Consider the following 25,872-nt stretch of genomic DNA (forward strand, 5'->3'; position numbering starts at 1 on the left):
GAGGGCACCTCAAGGATTATGTCCAACTCCAATATTTTATAGTTGAGAAAGAAGGTCTGGGGCTACTAGTGCAAGGTCACAGATACTAAGCGGTATGGCTGATTCTTCAGGAGGGGTCCTTCATCTTCCTTGGACCCTCTATGTCTGTTTGTTTTTGTTTCTATGGCCTCTATTGTCCTCAGAGGAGATTAAGAGTTGGCATGTGGGTAGTGGAAAGATACTGACTCCCTCTATAATTCAATAGGAGGATTACTATTGTTTGTCCTCAAAGTATACCATGACATCAGGGAGGTGGTGCTAGGACATGTGAGGGAATTGCATTTAAGTGAGGGAGGGCTGTTGTGCAAGGTCACCTGCCTCACTTTCTCTCGAGCCATGAGAGTCCAGTGGCACCCGAGAGATCAGGATGACTGGATGTGGTGGGAGCCCTGGGCCTTTTTAAGCTAAGGTCTTTAACAGGTTTCAGTTTGATTGAGGCAATGTCCAATCAGTGATTAAGGCTAAGTAGTAAATGAAACAGAGAATGGTCTCAAAAAAAAAAAAAAATCTGGAAGGGGAAGACCCTTAGGATTTCTGGCCAAAATAGAAACAATTGCTATTTACATTCATTTTAAGTCAAAAGGGGCACCCAAACAAGATTCATTTGGGCCTTGATCTAGTTGACCAGTCAATGAGAAGCAGAGTGATTTAGGTGTAAGTCATGGTTCTTTAGAAAGAAAACCAATAGAAAGGCAGCCAGGAGGATACCAAGGGAGGAAATACTTTGATTTAATTGTGCTAGTGAAAATGGATGGCTACCAAGAATTCTTCTTGACTCTGAATCTCAGATCCTGTGGTCCTTTTTGTCAGAGTAGTAGCTTAATGTCTTAATAAATGCTTGTTGTGATTGGTCGACTGGTTTAACAAGTTGAGATATAATAAAAGTAATGGGTGTGTGTTTGGAAGAAGTCCCCACTTTTTAGCAATAGAAAACCATATTAAATCTATCAAAGACCTGAGTTCTGATTGTCAAATCACTTGATTTTTTCCTGCCTAATTAATGAAATGGAGACTGTATTATTACACACATGTATTGAGATGCTATTTCACAGGGATGTTGATATCAGCAAGAAAATTCTTTGAACAAGTATTTACAAAGTTCTTAAAAGTTTTATGTTAAAATATAGCACCAATGTTTTACGTTTTAATTTTTTTAAAATGTAAATATTAGCTGGAATTTGAAAGGATCAGGGAAGAATGATACAGCATTAAAACAAAAAAATTCTGAAAACCAGGAAAGTAATTAATATATTCCTCTTTTCCTCCCTTTCTTTCCTAATCTGAATAAGGTGTTTGTATGCCATAAATATTTGGACCCTTCCTGTATGCTTGTTCAGTCATGTCTGACTTTTTGTGACTCTATTTGGAATTTTCTTGGCAAGGATACTGCAATGGTTTGCCATTTCCTTCTTCAGCTCATTTTATAGCTGAAAAAAAAAAAAAAACAAACAAAAAACCCCAGGCAAACATAGTTCAATCACTGGTTCTCAAGGTCATACAGTTTAATAAATGTCTGAGGCCAGATTTGAACTCAGGAAGATGAATCTTCTAGACTTCAGACCAAAAGCTCTATCTATAGTTGTCAAAATTTGCACTAAAAAGTATTAAAGGAGGGAATTTTTTTATTCTTGTCTTTGCATCCTAGGCACTAAATATATAATAGATACTTAATAAATGTTGTTAGAATTGAATTCTTATTAAAAGGCATACTTAGAAAGAGACCTTTCCTGCAAGGCTCCTTCCACCTAGGTGTTGCATAATTCATTTACATTATTGGGTCCTGACTCTAACTCTTTACCCTATCTTTTTTTTTTTTTTTTAAATAATGGTCAGTGAACAATCTATTTTGTTTGACTATCTGTCTTAATTATGAGGGTTTTCTTTTTCATTTTTTAATTGGAAGGTGGGGGGAGAAAGGAAAATAAATTTTTATTAATTAAAAAATGGTCAAAAGGAAAACATTTTTGAAGATTAGTAGAGTTTTTAGAGAAACAGATCAATAAAAAAGAAAAAAAAATTAAATATGCTTGATCACTTCATTCCCTTCTCATTCATGCATACCTTCCCCTCTCACTATCCTATCACATTGTTCATTTGCCTTTGATCAGAGTGCCTTGATCTGGGAGGGGAAGACCCTCACAATTTCTGGCCAAAATAGAAACAATTGATATTTACATTGTTATTTATATTTATTATTTATAATAAATTACATTTATTATTTATTTTTATTAGGTGTTTATTGGGTTTGTTGCTCGTGTTTTTAGTCGGTTTCTCTGTGTATGTGTCAATATTTCCACCAGTGAATAAAAGTTCTAAATTTAAGAATAAAAGTTTCCTGAGGCTAAGAGAGGGAGGCATTTTTGCTTTTGCTTTAAATTTTAATCATATTTCTATACTAAGAACACAGTGTGTGCCCCATGTTTCCTCTTTTTTTCTTCAAATTTTTATTTGAAATCATCATAACTGTTTCCAATATTTTACTCCTTTCCCCTCCCAGAGTCATCCCATATAACAAATAATTTTTTTTTTTTAAAGAGGAAAAAATACTAGCACAATTTTAAGTTTTGGGAATACTCATACAAGCTAACCCCTCTTTGTTCTGAAGAGTCTTCCAGTTTAATGCAGAACACAACAAGTAAAGCAGAGATAGAAAGGGCAGTTGTATATACCAACATGTTATGTAAAAGGTAGGTGGGGAGGTATTGTGGAGGCTTGTTTGGAGCAAGATAAGGGGAAGTTCATTAATACGAGTCCAGGTTCTCAGGCACAGGAGTTCCAGTGGGATAGGATTGAGAAGGAAGGCATGCAAGAGGCCTGATTATCTTGACCTCCTTGAGTTGTTTTCTTTATAGTACTCTCTGATATTGAGATGTATTCAAAATGGAAGAACTGGATTTAAAAGACATAATGGAGAATTGTTCTTCCGAGGTCAGTAATCCTCAGTGATTCATGGTAGTTGATTTTTGCCACAATTACTATTGTACTTTGAAAAAGTCTCAATTTTAATAACAGGGTTTTAAATCAAGGCAGATAGCAGGGACACTTGTCAACAAGTAGGTCTGTGGCTCACCTGTATTAATAGCAAAGACTCCGAACAAAAGAACAGTTCTCCTTACATAGGATTTTGGGCAATGCAGAAGATAGAGTAGGTGACATCATGAAATTAAGGGGAACATGACTGGTCACAGAGCTGAATCACAGGCAACAGCATGATTAGTTGGAAGTTTAGTAATGAGGGATAGTAATGACACCCTTCTTTTCCCCTTTCTGCCTCCCTCCCTCACTTTCTTCTCTTATGAGACTAGGAAGTGGTCATTCTCTGAATATAGGTGAGATAGTGTTCCAGACTTTTGGTCAGCAAACCAAAAGGATCCAAGTGGAATAAAGATATTAGGGCCAAACTCCGTTGCTTTTGAATTAAGAGGGTCCAATCTTAATTTTTTCAAGGTTCTCTTCCCAGTCTTATTCCCAGGGTACAGATAACCACTGACCTTAGATTTTACATGTCAGAGGCAACTAGTTGGTGCAGCAGATAGAGCACCAGCACTCAAGTCAGGGGGACCTGAGTCCAAATCTGGGTCAGACACTTAACTCTTCCTACCTGTGTGATCCTGGGCAATTGCCTCAGCAGAAAAAAAAAAAAAAAATTTCAAATCCCATTATCATTGGGCTGCTGGTGTTTTTTCAGTAAATGGTGAAACATTGGCCTCAGGACACAACATTTCTGAAAATGAAGCTCAAAGAAAAAAAAATCAACTTCCTGAAAGTCTCATTAATCACAATCAGGCTGGATACAACTGTTATCAACACTTGAGTTGTTGCAATAAGTTAGTTAACAAATAAAAATTTATCAGGCCTTCTAAAAAGAATCACACAAAATTTTTTACATAAGTTATTTCTTCTAGCATTTCCCTTTCCTAGATAGTTTAAAACTCATTCTGATATATAAAGGCAATCATTAGAATTTAATAAGGTAAAAACGTTCTCTAAGTTCACATAGGCAATGAATATAGCTTGTTAACCATTTTAAAACATACACACATGTGCACACATTTCAAAGACTGCAATCTGTTAAGACTAAATTGGTTCAAAGATATACTTTCAGGACAGACTATGTTCCAAATATTAGCATAACCACAAATCATTTCTATATCATACAGATTTTCAAAAAAAAAAATCCTCTTCATCATTATTTCAGAAGTGTTTATACTAGGGAATGGGATCCAGTTCTCTAAATAAATCAATACATAATTTTTTCACAGAGCTGATAATTCATAACCTTGCTGAAACTGGCAGATTTAGAAATGTGAAGAGGTTTTAGTTTTAGTTTTAATTTTAAACAAGGTTGTTCTTACCCTCCCTTTTTCTTTTCCATAATGTGAGCGATTATTATTTTCTTTTAAAATATACCTAATTAAATACTAAATAAGTTTTAAATATCATAATAGTCTCTAAAATTTATTTATTTTTTGACATTTAAAACTTTATTTCAAAGCATCTTTTAAAAGTATAATTAATTTTAATTTTTATTACATTTAAATTTTAAATTCAGTTTTAATTTTAAATTAAACATCATAATGCTCTCTAAAACCTGGGTCATTCCTAGCTTTACAGTCTTTTTTATACCTTATTCCTATTTAGTTTTCTTACAATCCAAATACATTATACTTACCCCTCCTTTTCTAAATATGTCCACATACTATGACAACACATATGTTTAAGTTACATAAAATAAACAGAAAAATTGGGCATTTTCTGAATTGGTAAGCGAGCCTCTAAAATTTAATAGTTCTCACTATCCAAATGAAAGTAGTTAAAACTCCAGTTATATAAAATTAGCATTCCCTTAACAGCATTTATTATAGATTGGCTTCTCAGAATTCACAATACAAGATCACATCTTCGAATTTAAAACAAAATAACACTAATCAGATAATATTAATTTAGTCAAATACATTAAAAAATTACCTTTATACAGGAAATCATTCATACTACCACAGGAGGCTTTAAAAATCACATTAGAAAGCTATTGGTAAATGCATTTCACAAAGATACAATTAGAAAAAAAGTAACATAACAGACCAACTGAATCACAAAACAGAAATAAGGCTTTACTGATTTAAATTCTGTTATTAAGTTAGCTCAAAATATGCTGGAACTAAATTGTTTAAGCCATTGTTGTTTAAAAAAAAACAAACTATAAAACTTTATTCCATAAGATCTTGGGAGGAGTATGCATTTCTAATCTTAGAGAGATTTCTGCCATGTCAGAATCACAGTTAAAACATCATTATCTTTTACATTTCCAAATGACCAGTTTCAAGCCATTTATATCATTTGTTTTACAATTGAATCCATAAAAATAACCCTAAAGAATTCAAATCAAAAAAGAATTTACCATTTGAACATTAGTTCTTTTTAAAATGAATTACAGATTTAAGTTAAGCATTTTCTATATTCATGTTATAGATTGATAAACTGAGATAACATTAATAGCATACAATTAAAATTTTATATGCATACATTTCCCCAAATTATCATCATGCCAAATAGTACAATAAATTCTAAGTTATCATAAGCATCTAATTAGGAGAGACAGATTTCATTTAAAATGAGTCCAGAATAAATTCAATTATCTGGATCTTATTTTCTAAGTGGTATAATACAAAGTCTCAATTTTTCATTTCAGTTATTTAGCATTATATTTTACACAAGAGCTATTTGTTCCAAGCATTAAATATTATGGGGTTCGTGATTTCCAGCTAATCGATGCCAAAGAATTTAAAAGTGGCAGTCTGACTTTAATTTTAATCCACTACAATCATTCCTCTTAAGAGCACATTTTAATGTAGTTCAAATGTGGGATGTAGCTACAATCTCAGAAAGAGCCCATTGTTTATCAATTCACTCATAACTCTCCCTACATATTTTCAGGTAAGGCTGTACTTTAAAAAAATTACTCTACTTCCCAATTAAAAGAAGAAAAACTGCACTCACTTAAACCCAAAACCTCAAATCTTTCTGTCAACATATTTAAATTTCTTTTTATTGTTGTAATGACATCAGTTGTCATTAGTTTTTTTCAAGAACAAAGGATGGACAATAAGAATTCATTCTCTCCAGTGGTCTGAAAACTCCCACCTTCCCTATCATTTTCACATTCATCCTTTAAGATTTATTTTGTTCACTCCCTAAATTCTCCTGATTCTAATAGAATCTCACTCTATTATTTTCTAATTTTCACTTCATTGAGTTTCTTTTAAAAAATTTAATAAATGTTATTAAACAAAACTAAGGACATTAAAATTTTATTCTCAAGGTGCAATTTTGATTAATAAGATTGAATATTAATACTATTAATATAATTAATATTAATATTAAGCTGTTGAATCATTGTTGATACTGTTATTTCCTGATATGGAAACACCAAAAATCCTTTAAAATGTTTTTTTAACAGCTTACAAAACTTGATCTACTCAAATAACAATTAAGTTCTAGTACATTAATCAAAAAAATAATAAAAGTCATTTATCCAATAAATTTCACTTACATTTCAAGGTGTTTTCTTAAATAAACTTCTGTTTAATATTTAAAATGTGAAATGCATTTTTTTTTAAATTTACAAGCTTCTCTCTAATGAGAAAAATAATTTTTCTTTCTTGACTATAAAACAGCAAATCTGTCATTTGGGGGGGGGGATACTTTTACTTCTCTTAAGAAAAAAGTCTAAAGAACATTAATCTCAAAACTTTCTATCCTATTTGTTTCAGCTTTTATAAAAACATTTAAACCAAAATCTGGACATTCATAGTAGAGAATTTACATTTCAGTCACAAATTTGGTTCCTAATTTCTGATGTCATAAATTTCTACAGCTTGAGGGGAACATACTCAAGGCTGCTCAAAGTACAGGAATACAAAGTTAAAGACTTTTTCTGAAGTCTGTCTTAACATAAAAAAAAAGGAAAAAGAAAAAAGAAAATAAAAGATCACAAGACACAGTGATTTTTTTTTTCTGAAGTTCTGTTGGCCAGTTTTCTAAAAACAATCTTAATAAAATGACATAGACAAATCACATATAGTTTTAAACATTCAGACACAGGCCAACAAACGCAGGTATGAGAGATCATGGCCTCAATATTTCTTTTCCTGGGAGGCAGTAATGACTTTTAAAAATAGTTAATTCACCTGATAATTTATCTCCTGTACTCCAAGCAATATTTACTGGTACAATTTGACTAAATGTCAATGTGATGGTTTATACATGCTGCTTTACTTCTTTTGATCTCAAACACAGACATTTAGAATCAATTTGGTTTGTCCCTCCATGGGACTCTGACTTAGGAATAAAGCCAATAAATCCTCCCCCCCCCCCTTTTTTTTTCTCACAAGATATACAGTAACAAAAAAAAAATTAGTTCCTGAGTAGGAATTTTAATTCCTCAATTCTTAAAGAATGCCACTGGAATTGTCTCTTTTTTAATGGTGAGAAAACATAGGCAGTTTCTTAATATCTTAAGGTTAGAAAACATTGTCTATCTGGTGCACCCAAATAGTTTCTTTCTCCTCACCTCTGTACCCTATTTCAAGAAGTCTTCTTCAGTGGGGATGCATTTCCATGAAAAGGGACCCCAAAGGATGGCTTGGGCTTTTATGATTTTCTCTGTAGCCAATTAAATCCAAATTTTAAAGCTGTAGACAACACAAATAGAATCATTCAGAACATACATAAATGTATTTGCCTGGAAAAGATCTGAAACTGTTATGAATAAGGAGAGAGGCAATCTATCTCCTGAGTCTCTTAATAAAAACTCTCCTATTGTAGAAAATTTGTTCCACTTGGATCCAGTAGAGTAGGGAAAGATTCTGATAAGGATCTGATTGGGAAAGCTCTGATCTTCCTATCCTCCTGCCACCATCATCTGCATTGAGATTTTAACAAAAGGGTAAACTAAGGCAGAGTTCCAAGCAAGATAACATTTATTATCAGGAACATGGTACCTGACAATAAAAATGGTTCAGTGAGTTGCTGCCTCCATTAATGTCAAAGACCCCAAGCAAGAGGACAGTTCTCCTTATATAGTATTTTGGGGAATACAGAATAAAGAATAGAACTGGGTAAGCGACATTATAGAATTAAAAAAAAAAATGATTGATTAAAGGCTGAAGAGTAGAGAACAACATGATTGGGGAATTTGGAAGTTTGGTAATGGGGGCTAGCCATGACTTTGCCTAATTAAGAAGTGTTCATTGAGTGTAGGTGAAAGAGTGTTCCAGATTTTTTCAGACAACATTCTCAGACATCCTTGAAGGGAGATGCTTGGAATAAAGATATTAGACCCAAATTTCCTTGCTTTTTTACGCATTTTCCAAGGTCAGTTAAATTCCTTGAGGCAGGAAAGTTGGATTTCTAAACTTAATCCATTACAGGCCTCACGAACTCTGAACTAAGTTCAGAAACAAAGAACTTAAGCAGTTTCAGGACAAAATCAATTACTTGTAAATAAAATCAATAAGAAAATAATACAGGATCAATTTTAATCTTCTCAGTGTAGAGCAGAATATTATGTTTCTTCTTAAAATTAAGGAAAATTAAAATTAGTTTTGTTTGGAGAATTTAGTGATATAGCAGTGAATTCTAGGGACCTTAGAACCCACTACTGGGAACCATTTCTTTATATTAGAATGTTCTTTGATTATATAGAACCATTCTCTATATAATAGCTCTCAAAAGGAATCTCCTTATAGTTGATGTATTGTTCTCCAAGGGGTACTTTCCTTTTTTAATGAAAAAAAAAACCCACAAATTGTAGTCTAGAAAAATTGATTTATTCTTCTCTTCAAAACTTTGTTAATTAAAAGTTTCATAGAACTTTTGGACTATTTTAATAGATTCAGTCCCACCCTTAGCAAGACCTTGCTAAATTAGAGTCTGTAAGTCCTTTTTCTTTCTTTTAGCTGAAAGAATGTATTATTTCTCTTGGCACTTGTTAACATCACTTTTTCAGAAAAAGCTTTTGAGAAAATACAACATAAGAATAATGGACCTCTCCTTATATGGCAAAGAGTATGTCTCTAAAACCAAGAAGCAACAAGATATGTAATAGAAATAAACTAGAGGTTATTATAGTAAGATCAGGGAGAAAGCAAGATCATCCATTATCATCTTTTATTATTCAACATAACACTAAAAATGGCAGTTCTAGCAATAAAAAAGAACTTAGCAAAGAAAAAGAACTTTAGGGAATAATCATAAACAAAGAGGAAAATAAAATTATCATATTTTTTTTGCCACAATATGTTTATAAAGAAAACTGGAAAGAGTTAATTAAAATATTGAATTAAGTTAATGAGGAAAGCAAGATAGTAGGATATAAAATAAACCAACACAAATCAACAACCTTTATGTAAATTACCTGTAAAACTTTTAGGGGTAGGATTCTGGGAAGATGGAGTAGGTAAAAAAAAATTTCAAGCTCTCCAGATTTCCCCTACAAATAGAAAAATTTGTACTTCTAGCAAACATACATTGGTGAAAAATCAAGAAGACTTGGGGCAGAACAGGGGTTCTTCAGGGACAACCCAAAAAGACCCAAAGAAGGACCCCAGGTCAGGATTAACCAGTGTGAAGGGCAAACATCTCAGGCAAAAACTCAGAGTGGGAGCCCTAGGGCTATCTGGGTTTGGTTGGAGCCTCTGCAGGAACCACAGAAACTTTAACCACTTACACAGCATGGGGAGTTGGGGGTCTGAATCTGGGAAACTAAGGGAACTTCTGCTGAGTAGAAATGCCAGGCCCAACTGTGCCGCAGAGATGGGCCCTGGGGGAAAAGGAAGCAATAGAAACCGAAGAGTGCAGATGCGGTGGGGCAGGGATGCTGCTGGCTGTACAACAGGAGGTGGGGGAGTTCTTGATTTGGGGCTCCAGATAAGACAGGAGAGCTGAAAAACTAGAGGCACCACCATCCTAAACCCAGGATTGGTGGTGCTTACACAAATAGTTCTTATTAAAAAGATGAATGGGCAAAGAACTCACCCAACCATAGAAACTTACTATGGAAATAGGAAAGAATGGGGCTCATCTCTTCATAGGACAGTGAAGGAAAAAAAAAAAAAAAACTCTTCTACTCCAAAGAGTAACATTAAATGGCTCACTACCCAGAAAGAATTTATAGAACTCAAAAAAGAGACTTTAAAAATCAATTGAAAGAGAATGAGGTACCACTAAAAAAAATCCAAGAAAAATAAGATTTTGGAAAAAAAAAAGCTAATTAGAGAAGGAGATAACAGAGTTTTAAAGAAGAAAAAAATTTTTTAAAAGTTAGAATTGGGCAAAGGAAAGCTAGTAAAGCTATTAGAGACCAAGATATAATAAAGCAAAATACTAAGAATGAAAGCATAGAACAGAGTATGAAACAACCTATAAAAACAACAGATCTGGACAATAAATCAAGAAGAGAAATACAAAAATAACTGGACTACCTGAAAGCTGTGACCCAATAAAAATTACCTTGACACAATAATGCAAAAAATAATCCAAGAAAATTATCTGGAGTGATAGAACATGAAGGAAAAGTAGAGACAGAAAAATACACTCATCACCACTCAAAGAGATCTTTTGTGGAAAAAATAAAGGAATTTTATTGTCAAATTTTGAAATCCCCAGATCAAAGAGAAAATTTTACAATTAAAAAAAATCCAAATATCCTGGAGCATATTATAATTATACAGGAATTAGAATTGTACAGGATTTATCAGCACCCACAATAAAAGACCACAGGCCTTGGAATCATAATTACAATAATTACTTATTTAGTGCTGTAACAATAAAATTATCCAAGGGAAAATATTTTAGATCCTTCTCCTTAGAATCTCTTAAATAAAAAACAAAACTATATATCCTATAGGCTATATATACTATAGATTATATGCTATATATACTATAGACCATGCTATTTGTCACAACCTCTGTATCACATACATGTGATCCAGCAAAGCAAATCCACATGTTTTCCATGTCCAAAAGTTTATGTATTCACCTTGAGTCCATCCCTTCCCCATTAGGAAGCAGGTAGTTTTTTGGAGTCATGACTGATGCATGTATTCTGAAATCTTTCCAAGTTGTTCTTACAATGTTGTGCTACTGTATAAATTGTTCTTTTGATTTATGGGAAAACCAAGTGGCAGAGTGGATGGAGCATTGGGCCTGCAGAAGATCTGTGTTCAAATCCAGCTTCAGACACTTACTAGCCATGTGACTCAAGCTAACTCCTTTTGCTTCAGTTTCTTCAACAAAATGGGGATAATAATAGTACCTATCTCCCAGAGTAGTTGTGAGGATCATATGAGATAACTGTGAAGTGCATTATAAAGTTAGCTATTAAAAATTTTTTTTTAGGTCTTCTTCTTCTTCTTTTCTTTCTTTCCTTCTCTTTCTTCCTCCTCCTCCTTTTCCTCCTTCCTCTTCTTTTCTTATAGAATTCTTGGATATCTTTCTTTGAAAATTATTTAGGTAGCCTGACCATTTATTTAGTGGGGAATGGCTATTTTTGATTTGATGAAAATATTTATTATTTGAAGATATTTGAATCATTTCAAAAATATGTCTTAGATAACAGATTATGAGAAACTTGATGCAAAGAATTTCCTAGTTTACTGCTTCCCTTCTATTATTTCCCAATATAGCTAATTTTTTTAGCTATGTTGATTTTGTTTATGCAAAATCTTTTCAATTTTTATAGTCAGAATCATCTATTTTTATCTTCTATGATTTTATCTCTTCTTAGGTTAATTTACAGTTCCTTTAATCTACAATTGTGAAAGGTATTTTATCTTTTACTGATCTAAATTGTTTATGATATGCATGCCTTTATGTTTAGATATCAGGTATATATTTAGAGTTCATTGTGATAGATGGAATGGATTCTTGGCCTAAACTTAGTATCTGTCAGACTGCTTTCTGGTTTTCCCAACATTTGTCTTACATAATGAGTTCATACTCAAAGCTGCAGTCTTTGAAATTTTCAAACACTATACTATTACGTTAACCTTTTTTTCCACAAAGTGACTACTGGTTATTGCTATGTAATGCACTCTGACATTGATACCACTGAGTCCCCTTCTTACCTTCTTTTTTTTCCTCTTGAGAATCTTGACCTTTTATTCCTCTAAGTGGTTTGTTACTATTTTTCCTAGTTTTCTAAAGTCATTCCTTGGTAGTTTGATAAATGTCCTTAAATAAAGTAAAAAAAAAAAGTTACTTCTTGTTGAATTATTTCAATTGCTTTCTTAATATAAAACCAATCTTGTATTCTTGATATATATCCTAACTGACCATAATGTATAATTTTTAAAGAGTTGTATATTTGCATGTGAGCTCCTATTTAGTGTTTTCTCTGTAAAAATAGTGGAATGGTTTGACATTTCCTTTGCTAGCTTTTTTTTTTACAGATAAGGAATCTGAGGCAAACAGGGTTAAGTGACTTGTCCAGGATCACACCTCTCATAAGAATCTGAGGCCATATTTGAACTCAAAGTTCTGACTCCAGGGCTGGTGCTCTATCCACTGTGCTATCTAGTTTTAGGTGGTAGAGTAATTTTAAACATATTTGTATGTCCCATCCATTTGCAATTACTTTCTCTCTAATTATTTAGGCCTACCTTTATATTTATTTGAAGACTGCTTTAAAGTTGTTTTCAAATATGGAAGGGAACACACATTTATATAGTACCTATTATGTGCCAAACTCTGTGCAAAGAGCTCTTTCTAAAAATTATGTTATTTGATCTTTAACAATAGCCCTGAGAGATAGTTGTTGCTATTACCCACATTTTACAGTTGAGAAAGATGAGCCAAAATTAGAGGTGAAGTGACTTGCTCAGAATCACACAGATAATAAATGTCTGAGGCTGAATATGAACCCAGATTGTCCTAGTCTAGCCCTGTCCCTCATCATACTCTGCAACCGACCTCTTTCCTGTGTGTGAATCTTGGTAGCTAGAATCCTAAATGTTTTATATTTTCTCCATCTATTTAGCATACATTTTTTCTACTCTCTTCTTGCTGGATTTTTTTGGTTGATGAATTGTATAGTTTTATTTAATATCTCATTAGTTTGACTTTGTTTATTTGTTAGTTTTTTAGCTGACATCTGCATTTTCTGTCTTTTGCAAAAAGTAATAATTTTGTTTCTTCTTTTCCTATATGTATTCTTTTGATTTTGTTTTCTTGTCTTTTAGTTATAGATAGCATTTCTAGTGGTATATTAAATAATTAATAATTATTTATAATAATTAATAAATAATTAAATAAATTAAAAAAACTAAATCTTATAATAAATAGCTTTGCTTTCCCCTGCTCTGAGCATAAAGGTCTGGTCTCTAGTTTATTATATATCCTACTGATTCTTGGTTTAAGATAAATACTACTTAAAATATTAAAATTAATATTAAGTACATTTATTCCTTATTTTTTTAGTGTTCTTAGAAGAAATGGATGTTATATCTTGTCAAAATCTTAGTCTCTATCTGTTGCTGTAATCACATGATATTGATAGTTTTTCCTTATTAATATGGTCAATTACATATATAACTTTCTTTATAGAACCAATCTTGTAATTTTGATATATATCCTCACTTATTATAATGTATAATTTTTAAGGGTTGCATATTTGCATGTATATTTTTAAAGGATATTTGGGTACAGCTTTCTTTATAATATAGTCTATATAAATCTAAATTTAACTATCAAGACAGTGTATGTATCATAAAAGGCCTTTGGGAAAGATCCCTTCTTTTTTAATTTTCATTTTTCATTATATTGGTATTATTCTCTGAATTCAATCTGGAACTGCTGATTGTATGGTTATTTAATGCTCAATCATTCCCCTTACTGCCCATTGAATTACTTAAATATTCTTTTTTAAAAATCTGAGTATTTTATAATTTTGTAGCAATTTATCAATTTCATTTAAATTGTCAGTTTAGGGGGCATATTACTGGGCAAAGAAGTTTCTAATAATTTTCTTCATTGCTTCATTTATTATGGTTTCTTCTCCTCCAAATCTTATATTTAAGCTGATTATTCCTAGATTTATATATCCAACTTTAGTATCTCTCTTGAGCTTTAGATATATTACCAATTAACTTTTGGATAGCTTGAATTGTATTGCCTCAGGTATCTCAAATTTACCATGTCCAAAAGAGAATTCATAATTTTTTACCCTTAAACTGTCTCCTGTTTCCGATTTGTCTATTACTGTTGAGGGCACCATCATCATTCTAATCACCTAGACTCACAACTTCAGCACCAGCCTCAATTACTCCCTCTCATATAAAAGAGGTCAAGTCTTAACTGTTTCTATCTTCCCACCTGATAGGACTCTGCCTTGTTAAGTCTCAACTCCAATCTATTCTTGACTTAGCTACCAAAGTTATTTTCCTAAGATGCAGATATGATCAGATCACGTTGCTACTCAATAAATTCCTATGACTCTCTATTACTTCTAGGGTCAAATATAAAACATGTTCATAGTCAGTCTCTTCCTATTGTTTTAGTCTTCCTAGTCTCACTACTCTATGAATCCCATTGTTTTGCTACCCTGATCTTTTGGCCACTTTTCACAAATTCCATCTCCAGCTTCTTGACTTTGTACAGGCTGTAGCCCAAGCCTGGAAGGTGTTCTCTCCCTTCTCACTTTCCTATCATCTTTAGCTTCCTTTTAATTCAGTTCAGTTCTTACTTTCTGTAGGAGACCTTTCCCCTTCCATTTTGGCTAGTGCTTTCCTTCTAGAACTACCTTTTATAGTTACTATATAACTCTTGTATGTATATAGTAATTTTTTTCTACCATCAGAATGCGAAATCTTTCAGTGAAGGGACTATGTTTTTGCCTTTTAGTGCCTTTGTAGCACTTAGGACAGTATCTGACATATAGTAAGTACATAATTAAAACTGATTGAATGACTTGAAATTTTTTTTTATAATAGTTTTGTTTTTCTTTCCATTTTTAAAAAATCAAACTAGCTAATTGTTTATTATGTTAATTTTAAAAACTAACTCTTCTCATTTTAATTTCTTAAATCATTTCAATTTTCTTAATCTCTTCTTTATTATTCATGTTTTATTTCATCACTTAGTTTGGGTTTTTCATTTGTTGACTTTCTACGTTTTTAATTCCATACTCAATTTACAGATTTTTCTGTTTATTTTTTGTTTTTGTTGAAAGTATGGTTTTCTTCTTGCTTTGGCTGTTCCCGTATAGTTTGGTGTGTTGGACAATTTTATTTTGTTTAATGAAATTTTCTGTTTTCATGATTTATTATTTGAACCATTATTTTTTTTTCAGAATTAAGATACTCTGGATTTTAAGTTTTAACCATTTCTTCAGAAACTTTTTGAATATAATTTTTACTGTTTTTGCTTATAGGTATTTTTATGTAGTTTTCATACTCCAATATAGGCTCAATTCTTTAAAATTAAAATTCCAGTCCATATTTATCTCTATTTGTGGCCTATATACTCCTATTTTTCCCCTTGATATTGTTTTATTTTTTTTCAATCACATGTAAAGATAATTTTCAATATTCATTTCTGCAAGATTTTGGCTTCCTATGCCCAAAGGCTATCAAACTCTGCATACCCTTTGATCCAGCAATGTCACTACTGGGCCTGTATCCTAAAGAGATCATAAAAAAGGGAAAAGGACCCACATATGCAAAAAAGTTTGTAGCAGACCTTTTTGTAGTGGCTAGAAACTGGAAATTGAGTGGATGTCCATCAGCTGGGGAATGACTGAATAAGTTATGGTATATGAATGGAATGGAATATTATTATCCTATAAGAAAGGATCAGCAGGATGATTTCAGAGAGGTCTGGAGAGACTTACATGAGCTGAGGCTGAGTGAAGTGAGCAGAGCAAAGAGAACATGTACATGGCAACAAGATTATGCGATGATAAATTCTGAAAGATGTGGTTCTTTTCAACATTGAGGTGATTTCAGACCAATTTTAATGGATTTATGATGGAGAAAAAGAGGACTATGTCATATTATAGTATTTTTGCCTTTTTTGTTGTTGTTTGCTTGCTTTTTGTTTATTGTTTTTCTTTTCCTTTTTTGATATGATTTTTCCAATGCAGCATGATGATTGTGGAAATATGTATAGAAAATTGCAAGTTTTAACATATATTGGATTGCTTACTATCTAGGGGAGGAGGTGGAGAGAAGGGAGAAAAAAAATTGGAACACAAGGTTTTACAAGGGTGAATGTTGAAAACTTTCTTTGCTTATATTTTGAACATAAAAAGCTATTTCTTAAAAAAAAATTTTAGTTTCATTTTTTTCCTTCCCTTCTTTTCTTCTTCTCACCCTAAGACAGCAAGCAATCTGATAAGAGTTATACAAGTAACAATCATTTAAAACATATTTCCACATTAGTCATGTTGTGAAAGAAAAATCAGAACAAAAGGGAAAAATTGTGAGAAAAAATATTTTAAAAAGTGAAAATAGTATGCTGTGATCTTCATTTAATCTCTCTAGTTCTTAATCAGGATGTGGATGGCATTTTCCATTCCAAGTCTATTGCATTTGTCTTGGATCATTGTATTATTGAGAAGAGCTAAATCTATGATAGTTGATTATCACACAATCTTGCTATTATTGCATTCAATGTTCTCCTGATTCTGCTCACTTCATTCAGCATCAGTTCATATGAATCTTTCAGGAGTTTTCCTGAAATACATCTGCTCATCATTTCTTATAAAACAATTATATTCCATTACATTCATCTATCACAACTTATTCAGCCATTTCCCCAATTGATGGGTCAAACTCTTAATTTCTAATTCCTTGCCACATAGAGTTAATTTTTGTAAATATGCTGCGTACAATTGCAAAAATACAGTATTTTCTGTTTCCACTGAGTAATTGTCAGCTATATCTTATCTAACTTTAAGCTTTTATTCAGATTCTTGATATATTTCTTGTATTTATATCTTACAGTTTTACTGTCTTTTTCTTATAAGTTGATTAACTTTTCCTTTAAATATTGAGATGATATTTAGCACTCACATATTAAATATTTATATTCATTGCTTATGTTGGCTTTAAGTGTATAATGTAGTTTCCTATCTAGTCTAATTTTATTGTTGCTTGATTATAATCTGATTATAATTAATACTGCTGCTTTTCTGAGTTCATTTGAAACAATAAATTTTGATGCAGCTCATTATTTTAGCTTTGCATCTTTCTGTTTCGTGTGTGTGTGCGCATTTTAAAAATAAATAGCATATTGTTATATTCTGCTTTCTAATCTATTTTCCTTTCCTCTTTATTGGGTGAGCTCATCATATTCACATTCAACATTATGATTAATTATATGCCTTTCTCAGGGATATCCTTCTACTGGCTCACAAGAACCAGTGATTAAATTTTCAATGTGAGACTTTGTGCCTCAGAAATTGGCAAATGTTACAAATAAGAATTCTTTTTTTATATTGTCTATACTTAAGAAAGTGGTGATAAACATGTTGATATAATGCAGAGTAAACTTAAAAAGTCTATCACTCATGAATTTTTTTTGGAGAGTTATCAGCATTTATCAGCTATTTATCAGTTATTTATCAACATTTTATCATCATATCTTGAGTCTATCTTTCCCTGCTTTCCTCCTCTTTGATCCTGCCTTCTTCCCAGTGAAGAAGAGGATGTTGACAGAAAAAGGTTGTACTAAACATTAGTGATATATATTTTATGTAATTATTTTTGCATTTCATTATTCTTTTTCTTTCATCTCCCAGCTGATATGATACCATCATATCATCTAATGATAATATTATATTAGATAAATGATATGATATTAAAAATACACTTAACATCCACATAGCTGTTGCACTCTAAGGATCATGGGACTTTCCATGTCTCCTCATTGAAATGTGAGTTCCTTGAAGGCAGGAACTATCTTTTCTACTTGTGTCCTTAGTTCTTATAAAGCACAATGTTTTGCCTCTAGTGTGGGCTTAATAAATGCTTCATTTATCCATCCAATCATTAAAGATACATTTTTCCCCAAATGTAACTTTCAATTATTAGATTTAAAGATGGCTTAAATTCCAAGTGATTCTGCCCTTTCAAATGTAGCTATGAAAAGGTCTGCTTTGCCAAGAGTTAGAGAGCAAAACTTCTCTAATAATGGATTGAATGAGGGGCAGATGTTGAAATCCCATGTCTGAGCTAGGACAAGTAAATGCTTTGTACATATTAAGTACTTAATAAATATTTTTGACTATTTGCTGACTGATTATGGGGTTTCCGGAAATGTCCCATGCCCTCATGCCATGAACAACAAGATACCAGGAAATGTAAGGATCAGTCAGTAAACTCCATGTGTTTATGAGAAATAAGATTCAATCTACCAAAAGCAGTTTTTAATGGAATTTTTTAAAAGAGCCAATTAGAAATGGGTGAAAGACCCATATAACCAAAGTATGGCAAGGAGCAGGTGTGAGAACCATTAGTGCTTTAGGTTTTTTTCTCTCTTAGTGCTCTAGCTACCAGGTGAAGTACCAAACATAAAATATAATTCTATTGATCCAACTCTTCTGGAGAGCAATTTGGAACTATACCCAAAGGGCTATCAAAATGTGCATACCCTTTGACCCAGCAATGTTTCTATTGGGCTTATATCCCAAAGAAATCTTAAAGGAGGGAAAGGGACCCACATGTGCAAAAATGTTTGATTGATGTTTGGCTGAATAAGTTATGGTATATGAAGGGGTTATGGAATATTTTTGTTCTGTAAGAAATGACCAACAGGATGATTTCAGAACGGCCTGGAGAGACTTACATGAATTGATGCTGAGTGAAATGAGCAGAACCAGGAGATCATTGTACACAGCAACATCAATATTACAAGATGATCAATTCTGATGGACATGGATCTTTTCAACAATGAGATGATTCAGTCCAGTTCCAATGGTCTTGTGTTGAAGAGCGCCATCTGCACCCAGAGAGAGGACTGTGAGAACTGCATGTAGATCACAACATAACATTTTCACTCTTTTTGTTGTTTGCTTGCATTTTATTTTCTTATTTTTCTTTTTTTGATCTGATTTTCTTGTGCAACAAGATAATTATATAAATATGTATGCATATATTAGATTTAACATACATTTTTACCATGTTTAACATATATTGGATTATTTGCCATTTAGGGGAGGGAGTGGAGGGAAAGGAGAGAAATTGGAACACAAGGTTTTGCAAGGGTTTTTGTTGAAAAATTGTCCATGTATATGTTTTGAAGATAACAAACTTTAATAAAAAAATAGTTCTATACTTCTCCACTTACCTGTTTGGAGGTCAACATTCATGATGGTGTTCTGTGGACTTGGTTTTGAAGAAAGGAATTATAAATATTGATGGGATTGGTCACTATAGCCATAGTACTGCTTCAGGGTATCTGGGGTCCCTTGTTAACTTTTTCTCTCCCTGTCCCCTGTCCTCTATTCCCTCTTTATCTTGAAAGAGTCTCAGAAACTCCATTTTATTGGGATAGATCTCTCCTTCCAGATTTCTGGTCTCACATTAGCCTCATTTCAACCTATGAAGACATATAACTCCAAGAGTTCTGCAAGATCTATTAAATTTACACTGAGCTTCAATGAGTAAGCTATTCTTGATTGTAAACATTTAGATTATATCTTCTGGAATGATATTTCAAACTTTATTTTTCTTTAAGTTATAACTGTCAGGTCTTATGTGATCTTGACTTGGCATTTGAACTTTTTCTTTTTGGCAAATTGTATTTTTTATTTGAGCTGAAAGTTCTGAATTTTGGCTGTGATAATTCCTAGGAATTTTCATTTGAGAGTTTCTTTTAGGAAGCAATCATTGGATTATTTATTTCTATACTATTTTGTTATCTGGTTCTAATAGGTCTGGGGAATTTTTATTCATAATTTCTTGAAATACGATATCTAAGCTTTTTAAATGATAGAGGTTTTCAGATCAATCCTTAGATTTTTCTTTCCTTGACCTATTTTTCTGTTGGTTATTTTCGATAGGAGATATCTGACACTCCCAGAGTGGCTAAAGGTGGCATAATGGATAATAGGTTGGGCTAGAATCAGGAAGGCTCATTTTCCTGAATTCAAATCTGGCCTCAGGCACTTAATAGCTGTGAGTAGGCAAGTCACTTAATCCTGTTTGCTTCAGTTCCTCATCTGTAAAATGAGTGGAAATGGAAATAGCAAATCCCTCTAGTATAACTGCCAAGAAAACCCCAAATGGGATCATGAGAATCAGACATGACTGAAATGATTAAAGAATAACATTTTTTGTACTACTTATACTAAGATATTAATTCTTCCAATTCTTTCTTCTAGCGCTCTAATTTTATATATTTGTAGTTTGCAAATCTTAAAGAACTTTATAAATGCTAGTTATTACTAGTATCATTAATAATAATAATGAAGATATTATAATTTAAAACTTTTGCTTTAATTCTTCCAGGAATTCTAGTAAGATTTGTGGCAAATCTATGATTTGCTTTGAGGCTTTTCCTAGATATAATGTAGAGCTATTTTTTTCTTCTTCTTTTTATGTTTGAACATCCCTGGATCCATAATATTCCTTTATTGTTACTGTTTTGTTGAGTTTATTCATGTTTCTATCCTTGGTTCCATAATTGTTATTTTGTGCCAGTCTTAAGTTTTTAGACTGGGTAATTGGTACTGTTTGGTTTTGACTTCACTTTCCTGGATTTTTTCAATTAGTTTTTACATGTATATCTTCACTCAGAGCAATGGCAGGTTTCTGTATTCTTAATCAGAGCTTTGTAATTGGTTGTGCTGGTCAGGTTTTTCTTTCACCATAAATCTTCCTTGATAGGTACTAAGTAGTCTTGTTTCACTCTTGTGGCTTTCTTGATCATAACAGTGGATGGTCTGCTCCCATCAGGACTTTTTTGTTCAGGGTGCTAGGTGGTCTTCTGACTTCCTTTTTTTCCTGAGATTCCTTGTTAAGAATGATGGGTGGTCTTTCCTCCACCTTGTTTAGGATGCTGGGTGGGCTTCTGTCCCCATTCCATCCCATTCTTCCTTATTCAGGATGGACTTCTTTACTGAGGTTTTCTTTATCATGGTTCAAATTGGTCTTCTGTTACTCTTAGGGTTTTTGAGAGATTTTAGTCCTAGGAAGCTTAACTGGTTTCTGTATTCTTTGGAGCTCCACTGATTAGAGAGCTAGGTAATCATTGCCTGCTTTGAGATTTCCTTGATTATTTTCTCTATTACTCCTGGAATAATTCCCAAGCAGAGTTTTGGGTGGTCTGTTTTTACTTTGCCTTGTACAAGTTTCTCTGAGACGATTCCTTACTGAGGATATGCATTTTCTTGCTATATTTTTGGACAGTTCTGGCCTGGATGAAGGGGATGTATTGAAATTTCTTTTTGGATGTTTTTTGGTCATTTAATTTAATGCTGCTCTTAGATAATTTCTGGTAAAAAAAAATGGGAGAGCTGGGCACTTGGTTATCCACCATGTTACCATGTTATCTCAGTATATCAGTTGCATCTTAACTTTTTCTCAGAGCCAGGTTCCAATATCTAGGCAAAATTTGTGAAGAGGAAGGGAGGTTGACTTAAAAGTATTGGGTGTTTCTTTTCTATTACTATTAGCTTGAGCCCCCATAGCCTGTGTCCCTTCTATCCCCTCTTTCATTGTTAGAGATGAATTATTCAAAATTAACCATTCATATAAGTTAGCTTTTAAAAAATGATTTTCAGTTCAAAGATATGATATTAAAAACACAAGAAGAATTTCCTATTTTCAACACTTTAGGGACATGTTCTACCCTAAACCACACCAATTCTAGGGCAAATAGGCTTAAAACTTAGTTCAGTTCTTAGTTAACATTGATTACACCAAGTTCATGTCCAAAGATAACTGTTGTCTTAGCTACCTCTGGATTAAAGTCACAAAGGTCACTTCCCAAAATTATGGTGGCACAAAATCCATATTCTACAAAATCCACACAAATCCATTATTCACTTAATATACAGGAGTTCTCCTTCAGGACCTTACTTAACTTATAATGTATTATTTGAGACACAATCTTAACAAATTAAGCTATTTTCCTTTCCAGTCCTCAGCCCCTAATTATAAGGGATATAATTCAGAAAGATTTCCATCTAAAATGATTAAAGTAAAAAGATTTTTGACACTTAAAGAACAATTATTTAATATTTTAATGCTTGTAAAGTATTTTCTATGAGACAGAGAGTAAAAATGTTATTATACTCTTTAGACAGATGAAGAAACGGAGGGGAAGAAAAGTTAAATGACTGATTCCTGATCACAGAACTAGTTGTTGAGTTGAGATTTGCTCTCTTTTTGACAATTCTCACATGTGGAAGTGCTCATTTTCTGAGGATGTGGCATTATGGTCCAGGATTTATTGTAATACTTCGAGGAGCCTAGATCTGAAGTGGACAAAGGCCATCTGGTTAAACACAGTTATTTTAGACTGAAACTCAGGGAAGATAGGTGAATTTGTCTGAGATCACATCAGTGATAGGCATTAGAAGTAGGACTATTGAGTTGGGGTTCTCTGACTTCAGAAGAACCAACCACTTCTTGCTACTAAATCCCTTTGTTGCTTCCCTTAAATAGGGCATTTGTTACCTTTAATTAGATTTTGCTTTTCAGTTTTTGAAGAAATTTAATGAGTAATGGGTACTAACATGATACTTTATATTTTCCCTCATATTTCAGAAGTCTCTAATATTTGGGCAAATGTGTCAGAATTTGTGGAACGGCAACTATCCTTACGCAAGGTAGGCTTTATCATCTTTGTTACAGATACCAACATATCATAAATTGTGAGTGGGCTGGGTTCATATGGATTGTTATTTGTTGTTATTCAATTTTTGTGACTCCATTTGGAGTTTTCTTGGCAAAGGTATTGGAGTGGTTTGCCATTTCCTTCTCTAGTTATCTTACAAGTGAGGAAACTGAAGCAAACAGAGTTTAAGTAACTTGCCTAGGATCTCACAGCTCAGACCTGAGTGTCTGAAGCCAGATTTGAACTCAGGAAGATGTCTTCTGGACCTCAGACCTTGTGTGACTGTCCATTGAGTCACTTAGCTTGCCCCATTCATATGAACAATTATACTTAATTACTTATGAATAAGATAATTACTTATGGCATGGGCAGCTGAAAGCAGGGTAATGAACATGTAATTTTCAGCCTTGTAAGTTTAAAATTTAAGTACTATTATTATTATTTTGGTCCCCTGTTATTATAGGATATGGGTTTAACCATTCTAATGTTGACTTTGTATCCATGGAATTCTGTAGAGAGAGGATAATTACTGTCCCTAGTAATGCATTATTATGAACAGTAGCTAGGTGGTTCAGTGAATATAGTGCTAGGACAAGGTGGAAATATCTGCCTTCAAATTTGATCTCAATCACTTAAAAATTGTGTGACTCTGGTTAAGTCACTCGACCTATATCTGTTTCAGTTTTCCCAATTGTAAAATGGAAATAATAATAACTGTCTCCCTCTAACTCATATAGTTGTGAGGATCAAATGAGATAACTCTCATAATGTACAATTTCTGTGCATAACATTATAACAATAACATATTATACATAATAATATAACAACAATAACAACATAATAAATAATAACAATTATAATGATAATATGTATATAGATTCCTGTATTAGTAGCTGGGGTTGTAGGGAGCACTAGATAAGGTATAATAATTTGTACTCTAGTAGTAATAATAATGACTCATTCTATAGAGTTTTAGAATTTACAAAGCTCTTTTTTTTTCTCAACAAGCCTGTGAAAGAAGGGAAATTGAGCTAAAATGATATGATTATAGTCACACAATTAGTAAGAAACAAAACCAGGGCTTGAACCCTGCTCTGCTGCCTCAAGAGCCAATGTTCCTTCCATGACACTACATTGTCTCTACTAGCCAATATTGCTCTAGGGAAGATAACAGTTCCTATTTATGGCTTAAATAAATGAATCAAATGAGTTTATGAAAATAAGTGGGAAAAGAGAGAGAGAGAGAGAGTGTCTCAGTGACAAGATTTACTGTGTCCAGAAATATGAACAAAGGATAGGACTATATAATTTCCTCCCAAAAGGCTCAGGCAGTTCCCAGAGAGGAGAGGGCAGGGTAAAGGGTGGGAAGAGTAATTCATAGGGAAGCATCTTCTTGACATTGGTCAAACTGGCAGGATGTCCTGGGGAAGAGAAAATGAAGGAAGAATTTAGCATCCTTTAGAAATAGCTATTTTCCTGGTGTCGTCCCCCAAAATGTTGGCCCAGTGTAGCCTGACCATTCACATTCTGTGATGATCTGCTTGTTTGATTACTATTATAATACATGGTTCTTACTGTGCTATAAAGTGTTGTATCAGGTGCTGATGATATACAATATTTTAGTCTAATGGGGAGGAATAAGATATTAACAGCAGTAACTTTAACAGGTAACCTGTAACACACGAAGTTCATTAAAGTGCAGGTTGAGTGCTACTGTATAAGATCAAAGAGAAAATCATTACCTATTAGGAGAATCAGGTAAGGCTTCATGGAATAGGGAAAAAACATGAAAAAGAAGAGACCATTATTATGGTAGTCAAGGAAGAAGAAAGTATTCAGGAGTGAATGGCTTACCTTGTCAAAAACCTTGGATGGGGTCAAGAAATAAGAGAGCTGAGAAAAGGTCACTGAACTTTGCGATCCAGAGAGTTCAAATTCAGATTCTTTGACTCTGTATTGAGTGTTCTTTCCATGGCATCATTAATAAACTTCGAGGAAAAAGTGTCTATAGTATTAAGACCAGAAGACAGAAGGCAAAGGGTTTGGAGGTGAAGAAGGGGAGGACCCAAGTGTCACTCCTTTGTAGGAGTTTGGCAGACTGCTTTCTAGGAAACTTCAAGATATCACTAAGGATTGGACCTGTGATAAGGCTAGATGGAATAAATCTCAAAGGAGGAGAGTTGCTGAATTACAGTGCAGAGGGGAAGGGTCTGGAAGTGGTAAACGAAGATCAAGGAGTAGTCTTGCCTCCTCCTGGCCCAGAGTGGATGGAGGGAAGATGAAAAGATGAATTAGTGCTACAGAGGGTGACTAGTTGAAGAGTTCTGGGAGAATCTGGGTTTCTGTGAAAGGAAGAAGATTGGAAGAATATATGAAGAAGAGATCTAATAGGACAGCTGTTAGCAATGGCAGTTTGAAGAGGGAAATAAATAGTAGTAGGGGAACACGGAGTCTGTTAACCCTTTAGCTTCTCCTCTTCAAATTTGTGAATGATTGAAATAACAAAGAACATACACTTCTCTAGGACTATGTCAATCCTATAGAAAATTGGGAAAAAGTGCCATATCAACATATATTCTCTCTTTTTTTAATTTTTAATTTTGTTTAACTTTTTATTGACAGAACCCATGCCAGGGTAATTTTTTACAGCATTCTCCCTTGCACTCACTTCTGTTCCAATTTTTCCCCTTCCTCCCTCCACCCCCTCCCCCAGATGGCAAGCAGTCCTATACACAACATATATTTTCAATTCTTTGCACCTATTTTGTGATGTCATGGCAATAACATATCTAATGATCATGAATACCAGTAGATTCAGAAATCACAGAGCTGTTATATGAATTTTAAGGGATATTAAAATATTTCTTGGAATAATAGGCTATTAAAGATGGAAGGAATGTTAGAGACTACCCAGTCTAAACTAACTTGCTAACTTCTCTACTTTGTTAGAAAATGAAAAATTTGATTAGATAATATTTGGTTTTTTTGAGCTCT

At 33.1% G+C, this 25,872-nt stretch overlaps 1 protein-coding gene across 1 annotated transcript in view; it reads left to right on the forward strand.

Annotated features, from left to right (window-relative positions):
- CCDC81 (coiled-coil domain containing 81) overlaps positions 1-25,872 on the forward strand; it is a 70,754-nt gene that overhangs the window by 1,021 nt on the left and 43,861 nt on the right. The window contains exon 2 of the mRNA XM_051987287.1: positions 22,809-22,870. Coding sequence (XP_051843247.1) covers positions 22,809-22,870 — 62 coding nt within the window. The remainder of the gene's footprint in view (positions 1-22,808; positions 22,871-25,872) is intronic.

Source organism: Antechinus flavipes, chromosome 3 (assembly GCF_016432865.1).
Source record: "Antechinus flavipes isolate AdamAnt ecotype Samford, QLD, Australia chromosome 3, AdamAnt_v2, whole genome shotgun sequence".
Classification (NCBI taxonomy): Eukaryota; Metazoa; Chordata; class Mammalia; order Dasyuromorphia; family Dasyuridae; genus Antechinus; species Antechinus flavipes.